The sequence below is a fragment of the Lampetra planeri genome, chromosome 5 (genome assembly GCF_965212315.1).
Source record: "Lampetra planeri chromosome 5, kcLamPlan1.2.h2, whole genome shotgun sequence".
In the NCBI taxonomy this organism is placed as follows: Eukaryota; Metazoa; Chordata; class Hyperoartia; order Petromyzontiformes; family Petromyzontidae; genus Lampetra; species Lampetra planeri.
This window is the reverse complement of record NC_136111.1, coordinates 5026988-5045940: the sequence shown is the minus strand read 5'-3', so window position 1 is coordinate 5045940 and position 18953 is coordinate 5026988. Positions and strand designations below refer to the sequence as shown.

General features: G+C 45.2%; 1 protein-coding gene across 2 annotated transcripts in view; it reads left to right on the top strand.

The window, feature by feature from the left end:
* The first annotated feature begins 469 nt into the window (after positions 1 to 469).
* The window catches only part of LOC144718717 (homeodomain-interacting protein kinase 2-like), a 29801-nt gene continuing 11317 nt past the window's right edge, over positions 470 to 18953 (top strand). For both annotated transcript variants that reach the window (XM_078594193.1, XM_078594192.1), the window contains exons 1-8: positions 470 to 612; positions 12799 to 13523; positions 14206 to 14328; positions 14750 to 15129; positions 15434 to 15557; positions 16231 to 16350; positions 17650 to 17736; positions 18195 to 18379. In XM_078594193.1, the coding sequence (XP_078450319.1) occupies positions 594 to 612; positions 12799 to 13523; positions 14206 to 14328; positions 14750 to 15129; positions 15434 to 15557; positions 16231 to 16350; positions 17650 to 17736; positions 18195 to 18379 (1763 nt within the window). In that variant the 5' untranslated portion in view covers positions 470 to 593. The remainder of the gene's footprint in view (positions 613 to 12798; positions 13524 to 14205; positions 14329 to 14749; positions 15130 to 15433; positions 15558 to 16230; positions 16351 to 17649; positions 17737 to 18194; positions 18380 to 18953) is intronic.

The window sequence follows — 18953 nt, the reverse complement described above, 5'->3', positions numbered from 1 at the left end:
GGGAGTGAGGAGAGGGGGAGGGGCGGGTGATGAGGGGCGGGGCTGTGGGGGGCGGAGGAGAGTTGTTGACGTCCCGAGCAGTGAGAGCGCGGAGCCGTGCGGGGGGTGGGGGTGGAGGAGGAGGAGACGACGGCGTTGGCGGTGGTTGGTGGGGTGGTGGGAGAGACGACGGAGAAAGGAAAAGGAGAGAAAGTGAAACGGGGAGAGTTCGGATAGGGTGGCAGAGTTAGGAGGAGGAGGAGAGATTGAGAGATAACGAGAGCGAGACAAAACGCCGAGGGAGAAAGGGGATAGGCGGACGGAGGCGGAGCGCCGCCGGGCTCGAGTCGACGAGAAGAGAGAGAAGCGAAAGCGCTCGCGGCGAGGGACGCGGTGAGATTGTTCCCAAAAGCGAGACACAAGGAGGGGGACACGGAGACAGAGCGAGACAAGAGGGTGAAGGGAACGAGACGAGAGAGAGAGAGACGAGGAGGAGGAGGGAGACGCTTGAGGGACGCGGAGCCAAGATGGCAGCAGCAGCAGGAGCAGCGCGGCCGGGCCCGAGCGCGCAATGATCGGGGCGCATCTCGTCCGTTCCGCGGGCTCCTCTTCCCATGGCCCCCATCTACGAAGGTGATTACTCCCATCATCTCTCTCTCTCTCCACCTCATCACTCCACCCACCACCGTTCTCACGGCGGAGGCCTCGGTGGAGGCAGGCACCCGGTCTCGGAGTAAGGACCCGGTATTCCGGTCACAACACGCCTGTCCTGAGGGCTCCCTTTGTCCAACAGGATGGGTTTAAAGGGCTCGGAACAGGTTCCTATGTGCTCGAGTTGGGTTCTACGTGTTCGGTTGGGGGGGTGGGGTCCCTCGTTCTCGGGTCTCCACCAGCTCGAGTTACCCACGCCTCATCCCCGGTCTTGCCTGTTTTCCCCGCCCGGCGCGGAGCCGCGTGGGCCCCCGGGTGACTCAAGGCCGCACCATCTCGGGCTCGACAAAGGCGGCTTCGCGGTGATTTCATGAACTCTTGGGCAGCTTTTAACGATGATTTCCAAAATGCAGATCTCGAAACGTGCACACTCTATCTGCTTTGTGTGGGTATACGTGGGGTAAGGATGTGTGCTACTCGCGCTGTGAGACTGTATTTTGTGTATCATGTGCAGAGCAGCTGAGAGGGCATTTATTGTGGGACCAGGTGAGAAGCCATTGAGATCAAGAGCCTGTTTTTAATTAAAGCACACGTCTTGAAAACAATTACGAAAGGGGACTCTGGGACACAAAGGAAAGTAATGTGTAGTAATTAAAAATCTGTTCGAAATTTTAGAAATTGAGAGTTCTTAAGAGCGAAAGAAGCACATGACTAGTAAGCATCTCCAACAATGAACGCAGTAAAATGTCAACAGTAGCATCGTGTGAGACCAGTAGCATGTTAACGTTATTTGGTTGTATATGTGTTTGTAGTTGATGAGAACGCGTTGTATAATGTATTATTTGTATCGTTCGCAATGATATTTGGGGCAAAAACTAACGTTAACGCGAAAAGTTTGTAAGACTGGGCACTTTCGCAGGTGTTAATGTGAAATTCTATTGGGGGGTATAACAAAACAGCCTAGCTGAATTAATGTGGAGGAAATCCATATTTTCCATAGCCCATCGAATTGTATCTGATGACGACATGACGTGTATACAAACAACGGTACCATGTTATTTATAGATGTCCCAACATCCAAGCCAATTCAATGCTCCCGCCCAACGGGGTTTGTGGTGATGATTTCGTGCGTGCCTCTGACTCTGCTCACTCCCCTTTGTGGCCAATGTTTTCTTTCACGTTGCATGCAGTGTCAACTTTTGTATATGAAGCTTACGCCTACAGCAAACTTTGCAGAATATCGTAAAGAAGCATGGAGGGATGCATGCTTCGAATAGCATTTGGATAAGTGATGACGAACACATGGATTAGAGAACATCCTCAGATGTAAAGATATAATTCATATTGTTAAGAAAAGTGGGCTTTGGGGTAGGACATCGCTCCAAGGGATGCCGACTGATGTTTAAGATTAGCAAGGGTAGTGACGGCCAGTGGATAAAATGCAGCCGAGTTAACGTCCACCAGATAGAGAGATGGAGCGACAAAATTATACTGTGTGTGGGTTGCTAGGTGGATCGTTGCCTCGTAGGATCGTGAGGGATTACGTCGGCTATTTAAATCCATATGGTTTTTCCACGTCTTGAGATGCATTCATATTTAGTTACTGTACTCAATATATTTTAATACCTAACTTTTTGAAGATGCTACGCAATATTGGGTGGCAGGGGAGAAATGGTGTATTGGTTAGCGCACTGCGTTATAATCCCTACCACAAAAGTTTGATTCCTGGCTCGGTCTAACATCAGTGGCGAGCAAACTCTGAATCAGTCCAGGACTCGGCGATGCTTTCTTCAACAACCCGCCCTGACCAGCACGGTGAACTGTGTGGTCATACAGCTTCCATGTCTGATGTGGTGTTGTAGGGTGGCCGTCTATTTATGCATTACCCAAAGGCTGAACTTTGTTATACAAAATTGGGGGAAGGTTATGCAACCATCGACAACAGCGGAAGAACATATTCATCAGGGGTTTTCAGGGTTGTTCCCAGGAAGTTCATTGAATAGGGTTGATATTTATATATACAACCGGCAGAATATGTCCAAAGAGATGTGTGTGGAGGAGTGATGGGAGTGGAAGGCTTTTAATAAATAAAATCACCCGGGATAAAGAATAGCTTAACGTTGAGAAGAGGAAGTCTTTTCGACACTTTATGGTATTTTTTAAAATAATCAAAGTTGTATAAATTTTACTTGGAATGTGTGCGATCCCGTCAGACATCAGAAGCTAAACAGGTTTGAGCCTGGCAAGTGATTGAACGGCCGACTGTCATGCAACAAACAGTTTGAGGTGTTCTAGACTGTTACAGGAATACATTATCATCAAAGGGCAGTGTAGAAAAATCCATTGTTACTGTACTGTGCTACAATGCCTATGCTCCCTGCCTTTACCACCCCACACTGACCAGCGTAGTGAGGTACGGTCAACCAGCATAATGTTCACAGTATGGGAGGCACTTCATCTAGCAGTGGATTGACCAAAAGGCATACATGTATATAAAGTACATCTCGCTGGGTGATTCTAGTTAGTGCATGACCACAATGGGAAGTTTCAAAGTTAAAATATTGTTGACAGATTTACTATGCTGTGGTATTGTGGATTTTCCATCATTGACTTCAGAGCCACCAATGGAGAAGAGTATGTGGACATGATAATAGATGTTTCCCCTTTTTTTTGGCAACAAAACAGGTGTTAAGATGTTGAAACACCAAACTGAAACCTTTTACAAGAAATCATGTCTGCATTAACCATAATGCTTGTGGTCAGAATGCAAAAAAATTGTTTTTGCTATTTCTACAGTTAATGGGTGCAGACTACAGTGGTTTACTATATGGTCCTTGGTTGCATATCCACAATATCACTGTGGCTGGCCATTAGTTTTCTATTTATGAAGGAGATTTGCACATCAGCTTGTTGATGATATGATACTGTGGATGGTGCACTGGTGTCTTCGACCAATTTTAAATCCAGGAGGTGCAATATTTGTGTCTCGAATTGGGTGCTTATTCTGGATGTCCGTGTTCCACTCCTTTCGCCAGCATTCTTCTGGATCTGGGTCAGATTCTAGAATGCTGACAGCACGATTCCAGAAGGGGCGATTGGAACTTGAGTTGGCAGCGAAAGTACATTGTTGAGGTCTCGGTTAATGTGTAGGTGGTAGTTGTTGTTGCAAGAAAACGTGTCGGCTCCCTTGCATATCGCATGTCTATGTGGATATTTGGTGGTAGAATGTTTGCCAGAACAGGAAGCCAGACAATTGGTGTTGGTGTCAGTGTTCTTGTTATGATGTGCATTGTGTTATTTACCTGCGCATCTAACAGTGTTGTAAGAGCTGCCAAACCAGGCTGTAGTGCAGTACTCTATCACCGAGTCGATTAGTGATTGGGCGTCAGCTGAGATATAACCCCTAGATATCTTGGAGTGGGGTCATCGCCCACTTGGCTACCACAACAGGACACAAGAAGAGCAGCATATGCTGCATGATTGTTCAGGTGGAAAGCACACTTGTGGTAATTTTGGAGAGATTTGGACAGAGTCTCCAGTGATGGAAATATCCCTCCAAATTCATTAGATCTGATGTTAGAGTATTGGGCAATATTCTCAAGGTTTGTGCCCTGTGCAATAAGGACTGTCATCTGCTTATACAAACTTGCGAGATGATGCACCTGCGAGTTCATATGTGCAGATGACGGTCCTCTTGCTGCACCAGCAGACTAATTAACTCATGGTTATGGCTCTTTATGCCTTCACAGCATACCTTGCAAGCGTGACCTGTGACATTTGTTAGGTTCACACATCACACTAATTTATTCCAGCAACAACTATTGAATTGATCTACATTCTCAGCGATGTGAGATCGTATTTTATTCTTCTTTGTCCCCAAAGGAACATACGAATCTTGGATGTCAAATCAGCAGGCATCATACTGCAGTATTATTCCAAACGTGAACCAAGATTTTCTCCCATCATCCATGAGCAGTATCCTGTCTTGCCTTCGTCTAATATTCCCTCTTTTGTATCCTGTGTGAACCCAACCTCAACCGGTCTTTCATGTATTTCCTTATAATTTCTTTTAGTTTATTGTTTGCCTTTGTTATCCTGTACCTTGCAGTGAACTTACTTTACACGGTATGTGAATACGAATGCATTTTTTTCTTGAAAAAAATAATGAATATACAATGTTGTTGTGTATATACGAGTGCGTGTTTATATAGCAGCAAATCAGGCAGCTGAAACACAGCACACGGCTATGGTAAGACACCCAGTATTTGGGTTTTAGCTATACCCGTTTGTCAGCTCCCCCACTACTGTACCGTGCGATGGCTTCCTGGTTAACTGCCCCTTCGCCTCGCTATGTGGCCTTGCTGTGCATCAAACTTGGCAAAGCAGCAAAAGTGACGTCGCCCACTTTTTAGTGGTAAATGCTGGTATGTTTAGTATGTGCGGTTGTGAAAAGTACTAAAGCATACGCGGCCCGGCCCCAGCATAAAGTATATGTGTGGGTGCGTGTATTGATCTTTTTCAAGGCTGGCGTGATCATACAAAGTGCAAATATGAAATGCTATATGTAATCATCATCAGCCAAGATTTGTCCACTGATGAGTGAAGGTTAATGCACAATAATATAGCAATGTTGGTTCTCTATGTAGATTGGCCCCTGACAATAGGAATGTGTGATTTTCACCACTGGGCCAGGTCTGCCAACATTAGATAAGCTTTATCAAGTGCACCTTTCAGGATGAAAACACTTCGATGTGTTAAACTATCACGGGCTGGTGATATGTCTTAAGTCCAAAACGGAGGTGAGTAAATACAATTGAAATAAGGGGAGACGTTGCTATTCTTAGACACTTGGGTTTTTCTATCAAAACCTTTTTGGCTTAATCGTTTGCAAGTTTGTGTTGGGCAGATTTACTTGAAAGGCCATCTTATATATTTCAGTGTTTACAATGCTACAACAAAGATGTGTACTGCTAAGTAACTGATATGTCTGTATATTAATGTTACATTGGATTACCCTATTTATCAAGGAGGGCACGAAGCTTTAATTTAAAATTTACAACATTAAAAATGTATAACAACAACCGCCATTCACAACTAAGTGGCGGTGACATCACCATGGCACCTGTGCCAGGCCATGTGCACCTTGAGGCCACATGAAGTGTCGACCAGGAGGTCACGAGACAGACCCAGGTGCCGTGGGTTGACTGATTGAGATGACTATATATACAGTACACACAAACAAAACGGGCTTCTCTGCTATTCCTTGAAAATGACAGATACTCATAAAATGATGGGCAAATTTGTTTTGAACTGATGAAGAGGTTATTGTGAATGTGTAGTGATGTCAACCTCTACACTTTCCCCAGGGCTGTTTCTGTTATTTCCGTTCACTTTTCAATAAAAAGTCATTTTCACATAGAAACACGACAGCAGTATTACCACTAACCGCAAGGTTTAAAATATGAAAACAATTACAATATGGTACTTTGGAGGTCGCTTTACACAGTTATTTTTGTGGAAGTAAACAGGACGTTTCTTGAACTGGAGATTGTTATGAAAGTGAACTTGGTTTCATATTGCCATGATACCTTAAACGGTTTCGTGAACTCTTCACCCTTTATTACTCATAAATAAGCTAAAATCTACATTAATACAAAGATGTGTTGTCATTTAAAGCTAGGACAATTTATGCTTGAGTGAACGTCACTACAATAAAATGTTAAAAGTACTGAGGTAAAGTGTCAAGAGTTTGTTACTTTGTGTGGCTAACTTGGCATACAATGCAGGGTGACCTGTAGCAGTGTTAAGCTACAAGAATACCAGGACACGTTTATAATTTAGATTCCCAGTTTATGTGAGCCAGGTCATTGCTGTAGCCATTTGTTTCCATAACTTAGTAAGGAGGTGCATTGATGTCATAAATGGTGGCTGGCCCATCCAAACCCTATCCTACAAAGTCATTATGGTTCATGAGACAAAATAGTGGTTGTGGTTTATTAATAATTTTATTCAAACTCTATTATATATTAACCTGCGCTTACAAATAATATCGCATCTTTAGTACCAGCTTAGTAGCTGACTGTGCATTCTGGAGATGCAATTATGTGCGATAAATCAATAATGAGTCATGTGGCGGGCAGCAGCTGGAAGTGTGGCAAAATTGGGCATTTTGTATGCCTATAATCCTCATGAACAACGTGTACGTCTATAATCCCCATGAACGACGTGGCGTGGGGAGGTGCTCATCCAGCAGTGGCATTGGCAGAGGGTTAAACACGTTCAAATTTGTTTTCAAAGCCTTGAAAGCTTTCTACGAAGTCGTTTGAAATTTGGCCAACTTTTAGTTTTCTTAGACCATGAAAGTTACAATCCGGTGGTAGCAGATGGTTACATAACCCATGTGTATCTGATATATAGTCCAGCATATTATATTTAGGGCTAAATGTTTTGACAGGTGACAGGGAAAAGAGTTTATTTCTATGCGCACAGGGACAGCACAATTCATTTTAAGTGCATTCTGAACGCAGGAAATTGGGGTTTACATCACTTTAATGACTCAAAACTAGTTTGACTTGGGCATTGTCATCTTACATTCAATCATAACTACTGGGTCATAAATTGAGTACCACTGTGTGGGAATTCAAAGTGATCTTAATATTGAGAAAATAGCTCATGCAATGGGAATTTAGAATTCAAACTAAACAACTTTAATCGACACTTTTATATTTTACCAGGTAAGGCCCACTGAGCTATATTGCTCGTCTTCAGAAGCGACCTGGCCACAAATTATAGCTCGGCGAAGTGTTTCTAAATTTCAAGCGAACAGCTGGGGGCTCTGGAGAAAAATCTACACAACCACGGGGAGAACACGCAAACTCCAAATATGCAGGCGTGAGGGTCGGGATTAAACTCACAACCTCCTGTATAACAGGCGAGGTAGTGAACATCTCACCACTGTGGAATTGTCTCCCTTTGAGTGGCCTGAACATTGTTCTAATGAAATCTGCTTCTGTATTTTGTATTCAGCAGTGCTGGAAATGTTTCAAAACTGGCTTTGAGGCAGCACTTGCTAACGACAAGGCTGTCCAGCTGTCCCAGGGCTTAGATGGTTGTACACATAATTCGGAAAGCTGCTTGCAGACTCCTTTGTAATGCTTGTAAAAGTGTCCACAATACAACTGTCCCCAAGGCTACGCACGGACTAACCATTCACTAGTGCATTCAATTCAGCAGTGTCTCATTGTCTTCGATGCATATTCTCACTCCATTTAATCTTGTAGATCTCATGTCCCACATTTCTGAAAACTACATCTCAACCATTGTTGAGCTCCTTCCCGTCTACTCCACCTATTGTCTATAATAATCTTCTACTAGGCATCTACTTCCAAATCTACATCACATTTTAGGGTTTTACTAAATGCCATTGGTTTTTATTGCATCTGATTGCATGGCCTACACATTTGTTTACTTTTTCTCCACTGAATGCTTCTTTATTGTGCGTTTTATTTTCATATAATTTTCTTTTTATCTTATCCCCAAATGGTATTCTGATTGCGCTGTCGGCAACCTGCCACGAGATGAAGCATCCATTCAGACCTCTCACAGAGCATTGTAACCCTAAATGTTAGAGAATGATGGGACGGAAGTGGATATCACAGAGCTCACTATGAAATTCCTTCAAATGACCTCTGTTCCACACAGTAGGGAGCAGCACCTTTCTACCCACCCTGCCACAGATAGCAATGTTTGTCATGAAAGTCAAGTCAATGTTTTATTCTCAGTGCTGGAGTTTAGCTAAATGAATGCATTTGATTCTAATCTTACGTAATAAATTATTTGTGTTATTTTTGTGTCGCGTATGTGGTTGTGATCCTCTCAATTATTTAGCAGTTGGGCAATAACTGTTAAGCTTATTATGGCTATCTCAAGTATAATATCAGTAGCCTGTTTCGAGCATAATAGCGCAATTGTTCTTTTTTCATATGACAGGATGGAAAAGCAAGAGTTTTGAAACGTGTGATAGTTGAATGCTAAGTTTTTTTCAACCACTGCCCACTTGTTTTATTTACTGGCAGCATTTTAGATATGCAGCAGGCTACTCTTGAAGCTGTCTTCTGTCTCACCAACCTTGACATGAACATATCAGCATTGCACATAACACCCTGCTATAGGAAAGAAGAGGATTGTCTATTATAGGGATTTTCCAAAAACAGTTAAGGTTTTCCACCTCCAGTGGTACCAACAAGTGTAAAATAAAATGTAACTTAACCTGCTTTAGTTGTGACCTTAAGATAATCTCTAGTGTAGTTGCATCTGCTATAATATAATAGCAGGAGCTCTGAGTGTTTATAGGGTACCAGCTTGCAATGGTGTTCTTTAGTGTAAAATCAGTAATTTGGTCGAATGTAACAGCAGCTGTCTCGTGGGAATTCAGTAGCCTGTCCCGTCCGAATAATCCCAAAATAATGAATGGTACTGTCCTTGAAATTGACAACCCTGCCATGTGATGGTTAAGTCCTGGCATGGAATATCACAAGGTTGCATAATGTGTGTGTGGGTTTGGACAGTGGTAGTGTAGCGGTTAGCACGCTGCGCTACATACCCGGTGACCAGAGTTCGATTTGTGCTTATGGCCAACTTATTTGAACTGGTCCTGGGCCTTCCCTACGTCTGCTCAAATTAGTTCCTGGTGTGGTGTGTCAACATCGCCTACTAGGGAGGCAAAGGCGGTCGGGCATGGTGCTGGGCACTCACCACCCCCTCATGTGCCGTGCCGGCCTTCATAGATGCTCGCTTTCATCACTTGCCCCAAAAAGTTTGTTAAGGCTATAATGGATATCTTTATAATGCATGTACGTGTGATGTAAGGGCGATGGCTCCCTCCTCGGGTATACATGGTGGTTTTTGCATTGTGCTGGGATCCCTAACGACCAGGGTTTGCTTTCACACCATGCACATTGGCAGTGGCAGTGATCTGAACTTGGTTTATAAATAACTAGCGGGAAGCACCTGGCGTTGCCCGGGGGAAAAAAATATTGAAAAACTTCTCAAAACTTAAAAACATAACAGACACAAATGAAAAAAAAACTTTGATCATTACCGCATTAATAAAAATTAAAATAAAAACCACGCGCGGTGGAAATAAAAACTTATTCTCGCGCGCCAAGATTCGATTCTTTAGATCGCGCAAAGGAATCGAAGGTTGTAGATTTCTTTAGAATCGACCTATTCCCGTTTAATCGATGCCACAAACGCTCACCAGATATCGATTGTCGCCACACACATCATGGTCATCCCCCCCCCCTCCAAAAATACAAAAGTCTATTTTTATAATTTTTGCATGGTGTACAGTCTGGAAAGTACTCGCATGGCAAATTTCAAGTTTGCATGTCGGGAAGTATGCAAAACATTTTGAACAGACACACAGATTCACAAATTTCCCTTTTATATTTAAATAATAATTTACAACTCTTTGTCGAATCTCTGCTGGATGAAGGCCTCACAATGCTTGGTCAGTGATGGTGGTTGTTTGGCCATACTTCACCTCGCTGGTCATTGTTGCAGTGTTGTGAAGGGAAGAACCCAATTCCATTTCAGATATCACTCCTCACTGATGTTAGCCGTGGCTGGGTGTCAACACTCAGCTCGGCTACGGGTTATTAGCGCAGTGTACTAATTACTCTGCCACCACTCCGCATCTGGTCTATCTCTTGTTTGTTTTGCCAAATTGAGTACATGCTCTGGTATGTAAATATTGGTGCAGGTGGGGCACACAAAGACATCGGAGAGTGGTGCTCATTATGCCAATGCCTTAAGTGCTCTGTCAGTCTCAACAGCTACACACTAATTGCACTTCCCTGTATCAGATGATCTTCATCTTGTATATGTATGTGTCGATGTCAGTGGCTTTGGGATCTATACGTGTGTGTATGTGTGCGTGTGTGGTTATATAGTACGTTTAAACATGAAGGTAACGGTATAAGTATTCATTCTTATTAGAAATGGAATTTTTTTAACGAGTTGACATTCTGTCTGAACATCATGTCTCCATTATGAATGTTAGATATTTTAAATACGCTTTTATGCCATTCAATTTGAAAATAACGGTTTGTACCTTGATAAAAAAAAACATGTTTGGTAGTCGTTGCTGGCATCCACAGGACTATTTACTCTTAACATTGCTTATGTTAAGGATAAATAGTCCAATAAACAATTACAACATGATTTTGAAAGAATATTTTTTTGTAATAATTTGCACAATAATATTAGGCTGTCCTGCACACATGCAAGGTATTGTCGGTAAAATCGCATAATGCTGCACAACGTTAGAAAATGTCACCTTGGGTTCTATTGTTTGTCACGTACAAATTTTAAACTAACATGTATGTAAAACCATAGTGTTAGTGTGTGCCTTGGTGTCAGTGCTTCATGGCAGCAGCACCGACCATAATATCTTTGCTTTATACATAACGTAGCGAGCCTCGCGTTTTTGAGTTCTGTAGAATTAGCTAGCATTGCCAGTCTACTCTCTTTAACTCGGCATTTGCCAAAGGTTACCTGGTTAAACATTTTCATGTGGGTATCAACATTTGACAACAGTTGAGAAATGCCCAAAATATGGGTTGCAGCCAACGGTGTTGGAGGAATATTATCGGACTGGAAATCACTTAGCTCTACTGCCTTTGAAGTCTGTATAATCACAGGTTTTGGATAACTGCCCCCAACAGCAGCGCCGAGTCCCTTGAGAGAGAGAGAGATTTATCCCCAAGGCTTAAATGCGGCATCTCTGAGGGGGGCAGCTTCTGTTCCAAGACAGGAATAACCCCGCCAGAGACGCCACCACACAACATCTCTCCCTGCACATTCTTGGCTCATAAGCTAGCAATGACTATCGCTGATGAAAGCACAGTTGATTATTGATAGAGGGTGAGTTTCAGGGGCTAAACGGTAGGGTTTGATGTTGGAATGCTGGATTGATAATACGATATTTACATTAAATTGCTGATAAACACATGGTGGGAGCTTTTGTGCATGCAATGCACATCTTTGCGTGTTGTTAAAATAAACCAATAAACAGATTATAAACAACTGGTCATGACACGTGTAGGTAATTAAATAATTTTCCAAAGATGTAATTACTATATTTTTTGGTTGGAAACCTGTTATTAGTTGTCCACTGATGGACGGTTTAAACGGTGAATTATATCGCAATCATCTCAGCTGTTTGTGGTATTTTATGTGGGGCATGATTACTACTTCTTTTTGAGTTTTTTGGAGGTTGATTGAGGAGGGAGCATAGACATTGGAGTGTGGTACGGTCCAGAAAATGTTTTTTCCCGACTGCCCTCTTTTGCAGAGGCCATAACACCATTTATTTATCGTACAGCATCGTGAAACATGCGCCATATAATTATTCACCGTTGTTGTGGATGAACAAAGTGCCATAATAGAAGAGTTATCTGTCAAGCCTATATTTGGCCAAAGTCACTTGGGTTCCTTAAGCTTCAAGTATGGAAGCCCTGTACCTCATAGCGTATCGCATGGAGTGGACGTTACGCTCAGAAACTTGGGAACTTAGCTGCAGCAACAACATCATTATCAAAATGTACTTTATTTTATACTGTCAATTTCATTTTCAAAACCTTAGGCTGCTGATAAACAATTATAATTTCTTATCCGCTTACTCAAAGAGCATTATGAAATTCGAAGTGTTATGCTGTATATATGCACTCATATTTCACCATTGGATTATATACCAGACTTGAATCTACACTAACTGGGTGGGTTGGACCAATCTGGGAATAAACAGTTCATGCTATATAAATGGACCAACGCGAACAAACAAATCAATTGTGGAAAAGGGGAACGTAGGAGTAGAGTGGGAGAGTGCATGGAGAAGAATGGGCCAAGAGGGGTAATTGCACTGGAGCAAGCGTTGCACATTGTTGGAGGCATGGCATGTTTGCCGCAAGCCTCACCCCAAAAAAATAAATTCTGCATGCGTGCAGCCCATCGGGCATGTGGCTGAATGAGAATGTGGTTTATCTGGGAATCTTTCATATCAGAAGAGAGTTATTGTTGAAAGCATGTTTGTTATTTCTGATGCTTCACAATCGTAGTGCCATGTGACTGATATTTGCCTCTACACTGTGGATCCCCACTCCCAAGGCATGGCTTCCCAGGTGCAGGTGTTCTCCCCACACTTGGGAGCCTTCTTCAGCGCCAAGAAGCTCAAGGTGGAGTCCAGCGGTTACGGCTGCCATGACGGCGCCGCCGCGTACCGCCGTAAGTACCAGCACCAGCACCACGGACACCCGGCCTTCCGGCCCGTTGGTGCTGCTGCTGCTGCTGCCGCCACTGCCAGCAACCCCGGCTCGTCGCTCCTTCCACACGACGGCGGAGGCTCGGGGCCACTCGCGGGCGGCATCGGTGGACCAGGCCCACCAGTCGGAGGGGCAGGGGCCTTACCAGGTGGGGCAGCTGTGCCGGGAGCTGCGGGTGGGGGCCCCACACACAGCCTGATGCGGCGCAGCACAGTCAGCCTGCTGGACACCTACACGCGCTGCGGGCTCAAGCGTAAGAGCGAGGAGCTGGACGCTTGTGCCGCTGCCGCCGCTGCTGCTGCTGCTGCCACCACCGCCGGCGGTGGTGGTGGTGGCGCAATGGGGGGCGGCAGTGGTTGCACAGGTGGCGGGAGAGGAGGTGGCAGCAGCGTGCTGATGGTCGGCGAGGAGCCACCCCTGCATGCAGCGCCACCGCTGCTGCAGAGCAATGCAGGTGGAGGTGGAACGGTGCCCGGGGGTGGCGGAGGGAAGGCCGGGGGGCCAGCCGCGGATGGGGACTACACACTGGTGCAGCACGAGGTCCTGCGCTCCATGACCAACAGCTATGAGGTATGGCTCAGTGGTCTGAGAACAAGTGTTGGACCACTGTTTGCGTAATATTCAATGATTGCCCAATAGAGAAGACTTCCTTAGGTCATCATCGCTCTAATGTAAAAATAAGGGCCCTGGTTGAGACGTGGTTAGACCGCGTAACATTTCAGTTAGAAGTGAACGTGCACGATATATATTTTTGGTGTGAAGTAATTTCCTTTGGCTGCATCTCGGTTGTGAAGCTGGTTACCACTGGTGGAAATGTAGCATGTGAGTTTAAATCTCATCCAGGGCCATCCCAGATGCATCATTATAACTCCTTGGGTTATAAACTGAGTATTTACATAAATTAGATTGCGCATATCATGTCACAGGAAGGGAACGTGGTCGGTGTGCAAGAGTAAAGATAAATATGTTCGTTGGTACAATATGAGAGATGGCAAAGGCTTGAGGAGGCCTTCATCCAGCAGTGGATTGATCCTGGCTCATGATGACATTGCTGACTTGATAGACATTGGGTTGCCAAAAGTAAGGAATTGTTTCCACCATGCAAACGTGTCGGTTCTACCACTGCCTCGACCGCTCACAGAGATGGGAACCGTGTCGTGCTTATTTGAGATGGGGGGCATGTCGACTGGCGTGTAATGCTTATGGTAATGAGGACCATTCACGTGACGTGTTCCCACCCCTCCCCGTGCAGGTGCTGGAGTTTCTGGGGCGCGGTACGTTCGGCCAGGTGGTGAAATGCTGGAAGCGCGGCACCAGCGAGATCGTGGCCATCAAGATCCTGAAGAACCACCCGTCTTACGCTCGACAGGGCCAGGTGAGCCTGGCTGCCCTCTTTTCCCCTCATATCGGCTTTTGCTTCCACCGTGTCCAACGTTAAGTGATTACAAAGATACAGAGAGATGAAAGAGCAATAAGCAGGAAATAGAGATGAGAGAGTTGTAGACAAGAGATTTGGATAAAAGCAAGAAAAAATGCGAACAATAACAGACTTTTAAGACAAAGGTACAGATGTTGTGATGTCATGATGATGTATGGCATCACAATGTCATTGTGTGAATGATATGTCAGGTGACCCACCAACGCACACTAAATGTATTATGTGGTCAACTGAAAAATACAGTTGAAGAATCCTGGTTACTGCAGAGGGGGGTATTTGACTTCAGATGTAAGTTTGTCTTTCACAGAGACTATATAACTGCCTCCCTCTATGTTCCCAATGTGCTCCCCGTGCCCAGGTGGAGGTGGGCATCCTCGCGCGCCTGAGCTCGGAAAGCGCCGATGACTACAACTTTGTGCGCGCGCACGAGTGTTTCCAGCATAAGAGCCACACGTGCCTCGTCTTCGAGATGCTGGAGCAGAACCTCTACGACTTCCTGAAGCAGAACAACTTCAGCCCGCTGCCCCTCAAGTACATCCGACCCGTGCTGCAGCAGGTGGCCAGCGCACTCATGAAGCTCAAGAGCCTGGGTCTCATTCACGCTGACCTGAAGCCGGAGAACATCATGCTGGTGGACCCCGTGCGTCAGCCCTACCGCGTCAAGGTCATTGACTTCGGCTCGGCCAGCCACGTCTCCAAGGCCGTGTGTTCCACCTACCTGCAGTCTCGTTACTACAGGTGGGGAAAGGAGGGAACGGGGCGAGGTGGGGGTTAGGCTTAGGAGAGATTGGGGAAGTCTACAGGTGAGAAAGGGTCCTTTTGTACATGAGTCTTAATCTTAGTAAGTTAGTGTACGTTTCTTTAGCTAAGGGGTGGTGAGTGCTTTGTGTGGTTTTTTTACATATTTCTACAAATGTAAAATGTCTATCTAGACGATTGATTAGAAAAAAGCATAATGACAGCCCCTGCTCCTGATGCATATTTAGTATTGGATAATATGCAGGTGTGTGATCTCTTGCGAACTACATCTATATGTCCTCAGGGCTCCGGAAATCATTCTGGGTCTGCCATTCTGCGAAGCCATCGACATGTGGTCACTCGGCTGTGTCATAGCGGAGCTTTTCCTCGGCTGGCCTCTCTACCCTGGCGCCTCTGAGTATGACCAGGTCAGCCTCTCCTGAGCACCTTGAGTAGATCGTCCCTGAGTGGCCGGGTCCTTGAAAGCTTGCTCTTTGGGTGGTCGAGTTCTTGCAGTAGAGTACTTGGGTGTCTGGCTATACGGTGGTATGTCCAAAGATGGCTGGGTCTATAGATGGCCGTTACCTGGGTGACTGGATCCATGGGTGACTGGTAAGTGAATGGCTGGGTGCTGAAGTGACTAGACCCTTGGATCGCTTAATGTCAGTTGGGATAATTCACTTGGGGGGGGGGGGGGCTTTTATAGCTGGGTGGTTAGCAACGATTCCTTGCCTGGAATCACAATTCCATTCTTAACATCAAATACTGTTCTTCATTGGATTTCAGGATTTGTGAAATCGTGGGGTGAGCGGAGGGATGTGATGCTGTTGCCATTGTCACGTCAGAATTAAGGGCAGGTGGGGCCTGTCCAACCTTGTAGAATCACCATTGAAACGCATTGGCCAATATCTATGTAATATGTTACGGTGGAGGTTTTTGCCAATGCCTGCTGGCTGGTATTGGGGCTTGATCACCAGAACTTCCACCTGGACCACTAACTACCAGGAGGGATTGCGATGATGGATGAAAGCCTTCATCCATGAGTGGATTGGTCCACGCCTGCTGCTGATGATTGATGGTAATGTGCTTGCAACCTCACAGATCCGCTACATTTCTGCAACTCAAGGCCTCCCACCGGAGCAGTTGCTCAGTGCCGGCACCAAGACGGGGCGGTTCTTCCAGCGCGAGACGGGAGCAGGATACCCTCTGTGGAGGATCAAGGTGCGTGCGCAACGACTTAGTTGTACAGATACAGTTACATTCCCATTTATCCGTGAGCAGATCATCCAGGTTGTGGGTCCAACTGTGTTTGGGACCATATTATTATGATGCGTTGTCTTTGAAAGTAATTGGTCCACACTAGACAGATTTCTTTAGATTATAGTCTCAAACAGTGTTGGACCAAACTGTTTCAAAGACAATGTATCACATACAACCAGAGCATGTTTTTTTGTTTGCATGTTCACCACAAGTACATGTGGTTAATGCAGACATGATTCCTTGCAAAGGGGTTTCTGTTTGGTGTTTTAACATCTTAACACCTGTTTTATTTATATTCTTTGGTTCTTTCTGTTTTATTGCCAGCAAGGGTAAAACCTATTCTTCTATTTTGACACTGGAAAGGGAGGTCCCATGATCAAACTACATAACAAGCTTCGGCAATTAACCTTCTTGGCACGCCTGTGCTATGAAGGACAATTGCCTGAAATGTTGCCTATTATAACTTGCTGCCTAATATCTCTTTTTCATTTGATATTTTTATTTTAAGGCAGTGTTATTGACATGTATTCGGCTATTTGTGCATGTGCACCGCTGCCAATACAGTCGCACAAAATAATTTATAAAAGCAATGTGTATAATCCACCCCTCCCTCAATCACAACCTGGATTACTGCCCACTGAAGGGACAGTTCTCCCTGTGTCTGTCACCAGACCCCATGGCGTTAAAGAGTGAGTGGGGTGGGGGGGGGCATTAGAACGGGGAGGATGGGAAGGAGCTGGAGCAGGCCAAGGCCACAGGGTCTTCGTTTGTTTTGGGCATAGGAGAACCGGCAGCTTGTGTCGGCAGGTTTATATTTGTTGCTGGGCCGGTACAGGAATGTTCAGGTCCGATATGAAATGGTGATGGAAAAAAAGTAGCGTAATGCCACTGCTGTTTTCATATGGTGTTTTCTGTTTGGCAAAAATAACGTTTTGGACAAGTAAGTAGTTGGTATCGCCAAGCTTTGAGAATCGTTTTTTCCAGAAGTTAAACTTTTTGGTTTGTTTTCCTAGCATTGGTGAGCTCCTTATGCAATCCAACCTGGCTTAAACAAGGTTTGAGCACAGGCAGACTGGCTTGAAAGTTACAAGTACATCTGTTATAGTTTGAAACATCATATCAGCTTTTTTTAATTATATGCCTACAACTGCAACCGCACACGGCTTCACTTGGCTCACTCACCCCTGATCGCACGCACATAATGAACTCGGAGATGCAAATATCTGTTTGACGGGCGTGCATGGGTGTTTGTCTGTACAGTCCCCAGAGGAGCACGAGGCAGAAACGGGAATCAAATCTAAAGAGGCAAGGAAATACATGTTTAACTGCCTGGAGGACATGGGCCAGGTGAGTGGAAAAGGTGTTTGGTTTTGGGGGAAGTGTGGTGGTACGTGGAACAGGGAACTGTGTGCTTTCACATTCGTGCCTAAGTAAGGCATAGGCTGATATTCTTTCACATCATCATTAGCCGGCAGGTCCTTCGTCTTCATTATCAGCCATGATCAATCCGCTGCTGGATGAAGGCCTCCACAAGCTGCCACAATCTTCTCAAGGTCTTGTCGTAAAACATGAGCTTATTTCATGCTTTCATCTCCGCAGTGGATATTCTCTCGTGTGTTCACTCCTCTGGCTGCCACACCATCATTAGTCTCAACGCTGGAACTTGCGAATGACCCTTCGATACATCTTGTGGTCCAAACATGCACCTAGCCTTGCACACGTGCTGCGGTGACGTCGCTGCCGCTTCGTGGTGAATGGCAGCTGTTGTGCTCATGCATCCGAATGGGCCGATGTTGTGCCTGCAGGTGAACCCAGCGTCGGACCTGGAGGGCAGCGACGTGCTGGCGGAGAAAGCCGACCGGCGTCAGTTCATCGAGCTGCTGCGCCGCATGCTGACGATGGACGCCGACAAGCGCATATCGCCGCTGGAGACACTGGCGCATCCCTTCGTCACCATGACCCACCTTGTCGACTTCCCCCGCACCAACCAGTACGCAGTGACCATGCGAGCGATCCCAGACGCGACTCGGCCTTTACCCAGCACCTCCAATTAGCACGGTTGGCTAGGCTGCGTACGGTGCGAATGAAGTTCAACATGCATAACATACATAAATGAGTACCTAGTGCGGTGTGTAAACATCAGCTCTGGCGAGACAAAGGTAGCAAGGTTGTCATCTCAGCCACAACGACCCCATCATGCACCGTGCTAGCATTTAATAGGCTTGCTAACAGCAGATACACAGTTTATATGGGAGTTTGTCCACAGAATAAACTTGGATTGGTTCTGGCTTTGGTCTAACTCTCTTATATAAGTCGCACATTTTCCCGAGTTAAAATCAGTCAGTCTTGGTGCTGTCATTGGCATGATGTGCAAGACTCTGCCCTCTGTTAATATCTGTAAATATAAGATTCCTGGATGGTGGGGCATCTGTTTTTTCTTAACAGTTTTTTTTACTTAAAGCTTTCGTGACTGCAGGAATTCGTATTCTTGGGTCTTTCGGTGAAGTCACGTAGATTGGAACCTATCTACGTGATCTTAATGATTAGTTTTTTTGGGGATTTTA